We start from the raw sequence: 13,987 nt of genomic DNA, 5'->3' as shown, positions 1-13,987 counted from the left end.
GGGACGTGTCCGAGGCCACATTCGAGCCCAGGACCTCCCGTCTTTAGACCTGGCTCTCCATCCACTGAGCCACCCAGCTGCCCCCAGAACTGTGTACTTCTTTAATGGCTTTGGAAGAATTAGGTTTCCTTCAATGGGTGATTCTTATGTGTAGATAGATAGACAGACAGACAGATGGACAGACAGATAGCTTGATAGATAGATAGATAGATAGATGGACAGATGGATAGATAGATACATGGATAGATAGATAGACAGACAGATAGATAGATGGACAGATGGATAGATAGACAGACAGACAGATGGACAGACGGATAGATAGACAGACAGACAGATAGATGGATAGATAGATAGATAGATAGACAGACAGACAGATGGACAGACAGATAGATAGACAGACAGACAGACAGATGGACAGATGGATAGATAGATAGACAGACAGACAGACAGATAGACAGACAGACAGATAGATGGATAGGTGATATAGACAGACAGATAGATAGACAGACAGACAGACAGATAGATGGACAGATGGATAGATAGATAGATACATGGAAAGATAGATAGACAGACAGATAGATGGATAGATAGACAGATAGATGGATAGATAGATAGATAGATAGATAGATAGATAGATAGATAGATACATAGATAGATACATAGATACATAGATAGATGGACAGATGGATAGATAGATACATGGATAGATAGATAGACAGACAGATAGATAGATGGACAGATGGATAGATAGACAGACAGATGGACAGACAGATAGATAGACAGACAGAGAGATGGATAGACAGACAGACAGATGGACAGACAGATAGATAGACAGACAGAGAGATGGATAGACAGACAGACAGATGGACAGATGGATAGATAGATAGACAGACAGATAGATAGACAGACAGACAGATAGATGGATAGATGGATACAGACAGACAGATGGATATAGACAGACAGACAGACAGATAGATGGATAGATGGATATAGACAGACAGACAGATAGATGGATAGATGGATAGACAGACAGATAGACATGCACACACATGACCGTGATCACCGGTTATCATTGCCAAAACTCGACAACGAAAGCCGATATTAAGGAAGAAGGCGAATGGTCTAGAGTGACCTCTTGTCCTTCAGCATGTTGGGCTTCGAAGGTCTGGCTTCTGACAAACGGGACTGGGTTCCAGAACTGTACCTTTGACGAGCACTAAATAGAAGTTTTAAAATAAAGTGGACAGGAAGCCGGGCCAGGCTGGCGCTCAAACTCTACCTCAAAGTGGTGACCGCCCAACCACCTGGAAGTGCCTCAGAAACAGGGCGGTGACTCGACGGCACAGCTCAAGTAGATGATGACTGCACTCACGGACAATAGTAACGTGGTAGGCGATAAACCCCCAAATCCTCGATTTTGGGACAAAAACTTGTAACTTGGACCAAAAATGCTGGCAGAAACTAGATGCAAAGCAACATGTGACGCTGGATACCAAGATAGGGTCACGATTCAGAGCAAAGGGGAGAAGGAGCCCAGGAGAGTCACTTCTCAGAGCTGTGGTTAATTACGAGCCGTAACCGGGGGCTGATGGTGATGACGTCACATTAAAAAGCGTCTGTCTGTACAAAGGAAGCCACAGTCGTTCTCCGATGGATCCATGGCCAAAGGCCACGAAGAGGCCGTTTTCAAATGAAGAAGTCAAAGCTCCCGAGAGTCGAATGAAAAAATGTTCTCGATCACGAATAGGACAGAAAGAGAAAGTGCTCAATGCTGGAGAGAATGTGGGAACGTTGGCGGACGAACGCACTGCTGGAAGAGCGGGAAGTGATAGACCCCTTCTGGAGAGCAGTCTGGGCGCGGGCCCAAAGAGCTATCAGGCCGCGCGTCCCCTCGGGTCCAGCACGATTGCTCCTCGGGTGCTCCCGAGTGACTAACACGGGAGGACAGCCCTGCTTACACAGCCGTGGAGCAGCTCCCGTAAAAGACCGAGGACTGGGGGGATCCCATCCATCCGGCGCACAATGGCTTAGAAAGCTGTGATGGGGTGTTACATGAAATGGTAAGCAAGACGATTTCGGGAAAACCAGGAAGCGAAAGCAGGAGAAGAGCGGCAAGAGGTGCCCCTCAGCACCACCACGACGTGGCTTCTCCAGACGACTGCAAAGGCCTCAGAGGAAGAACAAGCGGAGCCTTCATGCTCACGTCATTGTCTTCCACAACAGGATCAATATGGAAGGGTTTCGAAGGCCTGCCCCTGGACAACACTGTTTTGTTACGGAGTTCTCAAGCCCTTTATTCATCCCTTTGTTCTGATAATCATCAGAATCTACTCCCGTTCCCTGTCCCAAAGCATCCCCTAAAATGAGAGCGATGAAGAATGAGACTCGCGAGACAAATCTGGCTCCATATTGGGGTGGGGGCGGGTATGGGGGAGGGGCACTACGGCCACGGTCTTGATCCACTACTAGGATGAACCATTTCGCCATCTAGATCTGCAAGGATTTCGGAATCAACAGCACCATCCCGAGGGGATGAGGAAGGGACCGGGACGGCGGATGAACCCACTTCCTCGTTAGGTAGTCAGCAATTAGACGTGCCCGAGGGCCATCGTGAGCTTTCACAATAGCGCTGAAATGGCGAGAATCCGAATGAACCGCGTGTTCCGGAGTCACGGACTGACACATTCATATGAACTCATCTATTTAAAGTTGATTTGTCATCCCTGAACTCCGCCTTTGGGGATTCTGATAAACAAGTGGAAATATTATCCGGTGTACGTTGGTCCAGAGGACCGGGGGGAGGCGCCGCGCTCTGGCTCGGGGCAGCCATCGATTCTTCTAAGGCGAGAGCTGACGCAGAGGAGGGGCTCAGCGCTGGGTTAGAGGAGAAGCGGGAGAGCCGCCTTTCCGTGGCGACACGGAGAGAACGCTTCTGGTTTTCATAAAGGGCAGGAGCGAGAGAGGAAGACCTGATGACTCAGCTGTTTCCCACCGAAACCTTCCGCCTCCTAGAGCAGTGATGCAGAGTCCATGGGGCACCAGAACTCTCTCTGCGGCCATGGCTGCAGGCCTCCGCCAGACTTCAAAGCTCTTTCCCTGGCCCTCTCCATGGGCCAGAGGTCACTCCGTACTTCACGGGCCCCTCTGGCCAGCAGTCCAATGGGACGCTTCCTTCCTGCCGGGGTGGGGGTGGGAGGCTGTGGTGCAGAGAGCAGCCTGTGGAGTCTGTGGTGAAGGTGATTCCTGTGGTGGCGCTAGAGAGGAGCTGGGTTTGAGGGGAGCAGAGCTCACAGTGTGGCGCATAGTGGGGGGTGGGGGGGAGCAGAGTGCTTGAGCCTCTCCACAAGTGCCTCTCATCCCAGTGGCCCAATGGAAGCACTTCATCCCTCCTAGCACAGCCCTCGATCTGGGGTGTGTGGTGGGGGCAGGACCCGGCATTCTTTCTCTAAAAGGTTCACCATCACTGTCCGAGTCTAGTTTAGACCTTGATGCAAATGTAAGTAAGATTAAGGCTAGATTGGGGAAAATGTATTGTACATCAAAGGTATATTTAATATTCAATAGGACAACTATAAGATTTTATGATGAAGGTTTAAAGAGTAGATCTATAATCTGGGAATTTAATTCTAAATTGTGTAAAATAAGTCACTGAAATTCTACATGAAACGTTTTTAAAGATTTACAAAGTTGAAAAGTTTATCGAAGATGTTAATAAATGTGTTTTCCCTTCTGGTTCGTTCAGGCTAGTGCACACACAGTTCTCATTTTGCAACCAAAATGTCAACTCCTTAAAAGAGGAGACCGTTTCTCTGATCTCTCTCAATCGAGACAGAGCGGACCGTACCCTGGCTAGTCCTCAACAATGTCTGCTGAATGGAGACGTCCAGTCCTCCTTCCCATAAAGGAGTCCACCTGGTTAGGAACTTCCCTTCCGTAGCATGACGTCAGCTTCGACAAACAACTGCTTTAGAGTTAGAGGAGAGCTGCTGCTGATTCAATGAGCATTTTGTTCAGTGTTTGAATCCCAAGTTTATAGCACTAGTTGCCGTCTGCAGAGTGCACGTTCGAAGGGTCGTGGAATTTGGGTTCATCGTGCACTTGACCTTCCTTTCCCAACCTCGACAGCACTGCTGTGCTACTGTGTACAATTTCTTTTACATTCACGGGCTTGCTTTGGATCTGGAATTTGTTCTGGAACAGGCCCCTCGGTCAGCGTGGCGACTCTGCAAAGTTTATAACGCCTAAAATAATGCACGAAGGAAACGACTGGTTCTGAAATTCGGTCATCAAAACGTGCCCAGTTCAAACTCCTGGGCCTGGCGAAGGACCTCTCGGCCTTTGAGCCGTGTTAGCGGGCACAAGGCAGCAACTCCTTGGCGCAGCCTCGCGGTACCTGGCCCCGGTTACAAAGACGCCCCCGAGTGGCAAGCGTTTCGTGCAAATACTGTGTGGGTCGGAGATTAGCAAAGGGAGAAAGAGGACGATATGGCGAAAGCAAAAGAAATGTTAGAAACGATCGGCTTGACTCCTTATAGCCACGTGCCAACAAACTGAACGTGGAAAACGAGAGGACACTTACAACAGCATCGAGCGCCCCGAACCCTAGGACGAAGCCAAAATCTTAAACATCTAATCTCAGAACCCCCACCGACAAGGCAACCTCAACCTGCTGGACAGGCATTTCTGGAGGACAACGTCCAGGCGGAGGCAGCTTTCCACGAGAATTCTCCGTTTTAACTACCAGTTAAATCTAAGAATGAAGACACGGCACCGCGGCCGAGGAAGGAAGTTCTGGAGTGGATTCGATCTCCCAGGAAGCGGCTTTGCGGTAGCCCATTTCGAAAGCAACAGACATGAGAACAGCCTGTATGGCCCAAGAAGGCGAGTAGCCAAGAAGGTCTCACGCACAACCTCCTTCAAGAACCGAGCCTAAGAACGAGGTGATGCCCCTCTTCAGCCTGGCTCTGCCAACCCACCGGGAGGATAAGCCCCAACGCACAGGCAGATTCACCCACTTTGAAGTTTTGTGTCTTCCTCCAGCTTGGAATGTGGGAAAACCAAAGACAAGGAAGCGCAAACTTGAGGGAGAGCGTGTGCACGTGTGCAGAGGGGCGGCGGGAGATGAGTGCAGAAGATTCCGGAGCTTGGGGGGAGGCCGAGACTGGAGCCGAGGGGTCAGCTGGAGGAGGGGCTGCCTGTCCTCAGTGGGGATCGCATCCTTCTTCCTGTCTGCTTGCTGTCTTGTGGGCTCTCTCTGGAGAGCCCGAGCCCGTGTGTGCTGGTTGGGCGAGCACAGCGAGGGTCTCCCACAGACCAGTTCCTTATGTCACCCTGAGGGGGGGAGCTTGGCAAGAGCAGGAACTGAGAGTTAGGGTGGAAAACTCGGTCTAGGAAGACGCTCGCTGGGGAGACGGGAGATCTTGGGGTGTTGCTTGGAAACTTAGCTTTAGGCCATCCCCCGCCCTTCCACTTCCCCATTTCCCTGAGCCTTCCGTGGGTGATCTCGGCCCAGGCTCTGCCCTGGTCAGAGTCCAGCAGCCTTTTCAGCCCACACTGGCCCAGAACGATCCACTCCCCTCCTCCCCCCTTCTCAGCACGCGAGAATCCTGTGCTTTTTGTCTGGCACACACACGTGCCTTCATGAAACACACATTCTTTCATGTAGCACACGCGTGCCTTTATACACACGTGCCTTCTTTATGCATGCACACACACCTTCTATGCACGTGTGTGCCTTTAAACACATGTGCCTTTATACACATGTGCCTTTATGCACACACATGCCTTTATACATGCACACACATGTCTTTATACACACATATTTATGCACACACGCCTTTATGCATGCACACGTGTGCCTTTGTACACACCTTTATGCACACACATGTGCCTTTATACACGTACACACATCTTTATGCTTGCACACACATGCCTTTATACACACACATATTTATGCACACACACCTTTATGCATGCACACGTGTGCCTTTGTACACACCTTTATGCACGCACACACATGCCTCAATACACACATGTGCCTTTATACACGCACACACATCTTTATGCTTGCACACACATGCCTTTATACACACACATATTTATGCACACACACCTTTATGCATGCACACGTGTGCCTTTATACACACATTTATGCATGCACACACATGCCTCAATACACACATGTGCCTTTATACACACACATGCCTTTATACATGCACACACATGCCTTTATACACGCACACATATTTATGCACACACGCCTTTATGCATGCACACGTGTGCCTTTATACACACCTTTATGCACGCACACACGTGCCTCCACACACACGCCTCCACACACGCACACATGTGCACATGCACCTGATCAGAAACACAGGAAGCCTCGCCGGCTTCCGATGGAGCGTGCACAAAGGCTTTACCTGGATGACGGCACTGAACCAGCACGTGTTGCCCACGTTCTTCAGCCCCACGGGGCAGTTGTCCTGCCTTTTCCGGTCGTGGGGATTTGGAGAATCGTTCCAGACCTCCGTGTGCGTCCTCTTCAGGCTGGCCTTGTTCTCCGCGATGCTGGCTTCCAGGACTCTGAAAGGGCAAAGCAAGGACAGGAAGCACGTTAAGGAGCTGCCGAGCACCGCGCGGCCGCGTCTCCCCCCGGAGCCAGGGAGCGGAAACGACTCCTCGGAGGCGCCGACGGACTCTCGGCGAGCGCCGGGGCGACGTCGCCCTCCCCAGCCCAGACGGGCTCAGCGCACCTCCAAGGGCCTCCGTCCTCTCCCAGGAACCTGTGCGCTCTGAGCCGCGATCCCGCCACCCCCGACGCCTTCTGGCCGTGACTCCGGGGGCGTGGATGGCCGGCGCCTTCGCCAGCCCACTTCACAGACGAGGAGACTGAGGCAGACAGGGTTAGCGACCGCCCGGAATTCGGTGCCGTCGGCCCGGAGGAAAAAGGCCTCCAGCAATAGGGAAGCTCCTTGGAGCGCTGTGGCTCTGCAAGCTTGAAAAGCGGCACGTCGTGGCGCTGAGACGCCGACCGCTCGCGCCCTCCTTCCACGGAGACCGTGTCTGCAGCAGGCCCCGACTCCACGGGCCTGAAGGCCGAGCGCGCGGGGAGCAGGAGCAGGCCCGCCTTCCCCGCTGTCCTTGGGATCCCGAGGAAAAGGCGGCGCCGGGCCGCCCACGGGAGACGAGACCCCGAAATGACCGGCCCTCGGGCTGCCGTCGAGGACGTCCCGCAAACCACGGCCGGCCAAATGCTAGCTCTGCTGGACAGAAGCGCCGCTGCAGCCCCGCCCGTGGCCGCCCCTCCACTTCTGGCCGCTGCTAGGCCATGCCGTCGGGGTCTCCTCTAGCTCCATGCGGCGTCTTGCGTGCTGGCAACGAGCAGCCCGGCCCCCCAGCCTCCCACAATGCCGAGCGTTCACGGAGCACTTCCTCTTAGTCGCGCTCAGCACTCTCGCCCGGGGGTGGCCGAGCCTGGCCCAAGCAGCTTTGCTGGACGGCAGCCCAAGAGCCACTTTCGCCAGCTTCTTCTCAGCGGCCTGGGCGGCCCTCGCGCTGATCGGCTGCTTCCTAGCGACGCTTCTTCGCTCTAAGCACTGTCTCTCCGCTTTAAGCCTGTTCTGTGCACTGACGGGTCGCGCCTCGCGGGGGGCTTCATTGCTTCCCTTTGACATCCCCCGCCGCGTCCTGAGCAGTCGTTAACACGGATGTGCTTCCTTGGACTGCCCGTCCGCTCCCGAGAACAACAGAACGAACACGGCCGAAGGGAGCGATGAAATAGCCTGACAAAGAGCCGACGGGGGACACGAGCCGTCTGTTCACTTGAGGAAGCTTCCTGTCAGGAGAAGCAGCCGCTCAGGACCACGGCCAAGAGAAGGCCCAGAAATCACGGCCAAGAGAAGGCCCAGAAATCACGGCCAAGAGAAGGCCCAGAAATCACGGCCAAGTGAAGGCCCAGAAATCACTGCTCCAGATGGAGGAAACGCGGCCAAGTGAAGGCCCAGAAATCACTGCTCCAGACGGTGGAAACACAGCTAAGCAAAGGCTCAGAAATCAGGAAACACGACCACTGAGTGGAGGCCCAGAAATCACTGCTCCAGACGGAGGAAACACGGCCAAGTGAAGGCCCAGAAATCACTGCTCCAGATGGAGGAAACGTGGCCAAGTGAAGGCCCAGAAATCACTGCTCCAGACGGTGGAAACGCAGCCAAGTGAAGACCCAGAAATCACTGCTCCAGATGGAGGAAACGCGGCCAAGAGAAGGCCCAGAAATCACGGCCAAGTGAAGGCCCAGAAATCACGGCTAAGTGAAGGCCCAGAAATCACGGCCAAGAGAAGGCCCAGAAATCACGGCCAAGAGAAGGCCCAGAAATCAGTGCTCCAGACGGAGGAAACGCGGCCAAGTGAAGGCCCAGAAATCACTGCTCCAGATGGAGGAAACGCGGCCACCAAGTGAAGGCCCAGAAATCACTGCTCCAGATGGAGGAAACGCGGCCACCAAGTGAAGGCCCAGAAATCACGGCTAAGTGAAGGCCAAGAAATCACTGCTCCAGACAGAGGAAACACAGCTAAGCAAAGGCTCAGAAATCAGGAAACACGGCCACCGAGTGAAGGCCCAGAAATCACTGCTCCAGACGGAGGAAACACGGCCAAGTGAAGGCCTAGAAATCACTGCTCCAGATGGAGGAAACGCGGCCAAGTGAAGGCCCAGAAATCACTGCTCCAGACGGTGGAAACACAGCTAAGCAAAGGCTCAGAAATCAGGAAACACGACCACTGAGTGGAGGCCCAGAAATCACTGCTCCAGACGGAGGAAACACGGCCAAGTGAAGGCCCAGAAATCACTGCTCCAGATGGAGGAAACGTGGCCAAGTGAAGGCCCAGAAATCACTGCTCCAGACGGTGGAAACGCAGCCAAGTGAAGACCCAGAAATCACTGCTCCAGATGGAGGAAACGCGGCCAAGAGAAGGCCCAGAAATCACGGCCAAGTGAAGGCCCAGAAATCACGGCTAAGTGAAGGCCCAGAAATCACGGCCAAGAGAAGGCCCAGAAATCACGGCCAAGAGAAGGCCCAGAAATCAGTGCTCCAGACGGAGGAAACGCGGCCAAGTGAAGGCCCAGAAATCACTGCTCCAGATGGAGGAAACGCGGCCACCAAGTGAAGGCCCAGAAATCACTGCTCCAGATGGAGGAAACGCGGCCACCAAGTGAAGGCCCAGAAATCACGGCTAAGTGAAGGCCAAGAAATCACTGCTCCAGACGGAGGAAACACAGCTAAGCAAAGGCTCAGAAATCAGGAAACACGGCCACCGAGTGAAGGCCCAGAAATCACTGCTCCAGACGGAGGAAACACGGCCAAGTGAAGGCCCAGAAATCACTGCTCCAGACGGTGGAAACACAGCTAAGCAAAGGCTCAGAAATCAGGAAACACGACCACTGAGTGGAGGCCCAGAAATCACTGCTCCAGATGGAGGAAACACGGCCAAGTGAAGGCCCAGAAATCACTGCTCCAGATGGAGGAAACGTGGCCAAGTGAAGGCCCAGAAATCACTGCTCCAGACGGTGGAAACGCAGCCAAGTGAAGACCCAGAAATCACTGCTCCAGATGGAGGAAACGTGGCCAAGTGAAGGCCCAGAAATCACTGCTCCAGACGGTGGAAACACAGCTAAGCAAAGGCTCAGAAATCAGGAAACACGACCACTGAGTGGAGGCCCAGAAATCACTGCCCCAGAAGGAGGAAACATGGCCACCGAGTGAAGGCCCAGAAATCACTGCTCCAGATGGAGGAAACGCGGCCAAGTGAAGACCCAGAAATCACTGCTCCAGATGGAGGAAATGCGGCCAAGTGAAGACCCAGAAATCACTGCTCCAGACGGAGGAAACGCGGCCAAGTGAAGGCCCAGAAATCACTGCTCCAGATGGAGGAAACGCGGCCACCAAGTGAAGGCCCAGAAATCACTGCTCCAGATGGAGGAAACGCGGCCACCGAGTGAAGGCCCAGAAATCACGGCTAAGTGAAGGCCAAGAAATCACTGCTCCAGACAGAGGAAACACAGCTAAGCAAAGGCTCAGAAATCAGGAAACACGGCCACCGAGTGAAGGCCCAGAAATCACTGCTCCAGACGGAGGAAACACGGCCAAGTGAAGGCCCAGAAATCACTGCTCCAGATGGAGGAAACGCGGCCAAGTGAAGGCCCAGAAATCACTGCTCCAGACGGTGGAAACACAGCTAAGCAAAGGCTCAGAAATCAGGAAACACGGCCACCGAGTGAAGGCAGAAATCACTGCTCCAGACGGAGGAAACACGGCCACCGAGTGAAGGCCCAGAAATCACTGCTCCAGATGGAGGAAATGCGGCCAAGTGAAGACCCAGAAATCACTGCTCCAGACGGAGGAAACGCGGCCAAGTGAAGGCCCAGAAATCACTGCTCCAGACGGAGGAAGCAAGGCCAAGTGAAGGCCCAGAAATCACCGCTCCAGATGGAGGAAACATGGCCACCGAGTGAAGGCCCAGAAATCACTGCTCCAGACGGAGGAAACACGGCCACCGAGTGAAGGCCCAGAAATCACTGCTCCAGATGGAGGAAACATGGCCAAGTGAAGGCCCAGAAGTCACTGCTCCAGACGGAGGAAACACGGCCAAGTGAAGGCCCAGAAATCACTGCTCCAGATGGAGGAAACGCGGCCAAGTGAAGGCCCAGAAATCACTGCTCCAGACGGTGGAAACACAGCTAAGCAAAGGCTCAGAAATCAGGAAACACGACCACTGAGTGAAGGCCCAGAAATCACTGCCCCAGAAGGAGGAAACATGGCCACCGAGTGAAGGCCCAGAAATCACTGCTCCAGATGGAGGAAACGCGGCCAAGTGAAGACCCAGAAATCACTGCTCCAGACGGAGGAAACGCGGCCAAGTGAAGGCCCAGAAATCACTGCTCCAGACGGAGGAAGCAAGGCCAAGTGAAGGCCCAGAAATCACCGCTCCAGATGGAGGAAACATGGCCACCGAGTGAAGGCCCAGAAATCACTGCTCCAGATGGAGGAAACATGGCCAAGTGAAGGCCCAGAAATCACTGCTCCAGACGGAGGAAACATGGCCAAGAGAAGGCCCAGAAATCACTGCTCCAGATGGAGGAAACGTGGCCAAGTGAAGGCCCAGAAATCACTGCTCCAGACGGAGGAAACACGACCACCGAGTGGAGGCCCAGAAATCACTGCTCCAGATGGAGGAAACGCGGCCAAGTGAAGGCCCAGAAATCACTGCTCCAGACGGAGGAAACACGGCCACCAAGTGAAGGCCCAGAAAATCTTGTTCTAGACTGCTTTAGATGGAGGAAACACGAATGCAGCACTTCATCTCGTCATCTCTGCAACAGACAGCTGCAAATCAGTAGCCCGTACTAAGAACAAGACTCCTCCGAGCACTTGTGGTGGACATGCCACGTACCAGGAAGAGGAACGACACGTTTCTCGTCGCAGCCCTCTCTCAAATGTAGAGCCTTCAACATTTCATCCCAACTTCTAGGGCAGCTTCTTGTACATTTTACAGGAAAAAAAGTCTCTTCTTTTTCTAATTAGCAACTTGCTGCTCCACAGAATAACGAAGCTATTCCAAAATATGTCCATTGCAATCCGGCTTATTCAATTAGGGAGTATCGATCCCGTATAAGCAACCCTGGACTCACACACAAAATCCTTCCCCAAGGCTAGGCCTTTCCCTCATAATAGGATGCAAAATTGTATGTGTTCATCTACTGTAAAATCAACATTCGTTCTCCTAAGTATCCCTAATTAGTCCATGAGTCTATTTGGAATTGGGTAATAAAATCTTTTTAGGAAATAAATAGTGCAACCAGAAAATATGGATTTCTCTTTCCATTTCGAGTCTATTATTTTTTCTATTCCATTTATTTTTAACATATATTTTCATTTTAATTGTTGAAGGAAAATTCCACATACATCCAAGACAGGGTAATTTTCTAATCTCCAGGATCAGTAGTCCGAGGGACAGGCTTCGTAGGAACACAGCTTAGCAACATCAGAAGCTCGTTGTGTCTTGTGAAGGCTTCATTAAATGATGGGAAAGACCCAGGATTTGCAACGACTCGTTACATATTAAGAGTGTGCCAGCCTAAAAGATCACCTACTCCAGCCCTTACCATGATGCATATCGTTTCTCTAACCTACTTCAGAGTCAGCTAGCCTTTGCTTTCAAAGGCTTCCAGCGAGAAAACTCACCACTTTGCACTGTTTCTGGGTATTTCCATTGAGCATGCCAGGTTCTTCCTTATTCCAAAAGCTTTACGTGCCTGTTATTACACAAAGTGCTTCCGGCCCACTTTTCTTGGGCTCCCTTTCCCCATTGCTTTCCTGTCTGGAGGAAATGGAAGGCCACAAGGAGCTTGAGAAGGACAATTCGGATGGCGGAGGCGCCTGGGCTAGGGGAGACGGCTTGTCCTGATCCCTTGGGCACTGGCCCGGAGGTGGAATCCTTCCCATCTGTAGGATGCTCCAAGGCAGAAGGAATCCCCAGGCCCTCTTCTGATGACCAGAAGGCCTCTCTGTAGAATGGAGCTGAGGGGACAGATGATGGAGGGTCCTCCTTGGACGCTCCTCTATGTCATGGCTGAGGAAACCTCTTTGGGTTCATTTTCGAACACCCTTCAGCTATCTGGTGTTGGTCTAACACAAGACCCTAGACTCAAAGGGGCCTGATTTGAGTCAGATATTTCTACAGCAATGAATCAACATGCAATTCAATGGACAGAACAAGTTGTAACAGGGCAAAGATCATGGGCTACTTCAATCTCAGGTGCTAACTGGAAGTCTAGAAAGCTAGCGTATAAATGAATAATGTGGACCTCAATGAGGTAAGAGGATGTTTCCCCTTTTGTTCTTTAACTCACTCAAACTTTAGTCTCCAATTTGTTTTTCCTTTTTCTTTCCACAATATATATATATATATATATATATATATATATATGTATATATATATATATATACTTTTTATTGAGTTATGGTCTGAAAAGGCATTTAATATTTTGCTTTTCTTCCTTTAATTCTATTATTTTTGTGCCCTAATATAGGGTCAATTTTGTGAAGATACCAAGTACCGATGAGAAGGTGTACTCTTTTCTGTTCCCACTGGATTCTTTACAGATAACTATCATATTTAACTTATTTAAGATTCTATTCATATTTTTGACTTCTTTCTTATCTTAGGCAAGATTCATTGAATTCTGAGAGGAAAACTAAAGTCCCTTAAAGTTTTGTTATCTACTTCTACCTTATTTAGTTTTTCCTTTAAAAACCTGGATGTTCTAACATTTGGTGCATACAGATTTAATATTGATAATGCTTCACTTCATTATGTATGATACCTTTTAACATAAGATAGTTTCCGTTTATCTCTTTTGCTTATATCTATTTTGCCTTTAACTTATCCAGAGATTATGATTGCTACCCGTGCTTTCTTTGCATCAATACATTCTGCTCCAATCCTTTAGTTTTACTCTATGTGTGTCTCTCATTTTTAAGTATATTTCTTGTAAACAACATATTTTTAGATTTTGGTTTCTGATCCATTCTGTTTTTATTTTATGGGTAAATTCCTACTATTCACATTCAAAGTCAGTTACTAGTTGTGAATTTCCCTTCATTCGGTTTTTCTTGTTTGTCCTTCTCTTTCTTTCTTCTTGGAATGCCCCTCCTCAGAAGTCCAATTTTTTTCTATTCACTACTTCTCCAACTCACACCCCTTCTAGAAACATCCCTTATCCCCTCCCCTTGGCCTTCTAGTCCAAACTGACCCACCTTTCTAAAGGCACCTGCCTGGTCCTTTTCCTCTTACCTTTTAGCTCTTATCCTATTGCATCTACCTTTCCATAATTCCCTTCCTTATCCTCACAACTGTGCCCTTCTATTTCTTGATAAAAGTTTGGTTCTTAAAAAAATCTCTCCCTTATCCTAAAATCCTCCCTTATCTCTTG

The 13,987-nt window shown here is 50.8% G+C and overlaps 1 protein-coding gene across 7 annotated transcripts in view; it reads right to left on the bottom strand.

The window, feature by feature from the left end:
* The window catches only part of USP25 (ubiquitin specific peptidase 25), a 177,341-nt gene that overhangs the window by 89,268 nt on the left and 74,086 nt on the right, over positions 1 to 13,987 (bottom strand). For all 7 annotated transcript variants that reach the window (XM_056797044.1, XM_056797046.1, XM_056797045.1 and 4 more), the window contains one exon: positions 6,420 to 6,582. In XM_056797044.1, coding sequence (XP_056653022.1) covers positions 6,420 to 6,582 — 163 coding nt within the window. The remainder of the gene's footprint in view (positions 1 to 6,419; positions 6,583 to 13,987) is intronic.

The sequence above is a fragment of the Monodelphis domestica genome, chromosome 4 (assembly GCF_027887165.1).
Source record: "Monodelphis domestica isolate mMonDom1 chromosome 4, mMonDom1.pri, whole genome shotgun sequence".
Taxonomy (NCBI): domain Eukaryota; kingdom Metazoa; phylum Chordata; class Mammalia; order Didelphimorphia; family Didelphidae; genus Monodelphis; species Monodelphis domestica.
The sequence above is the reverse complement of the archived record's forward strand: the minus strand, read 5'-3'. Positions and strand labels throughout refer to the sequence as shown.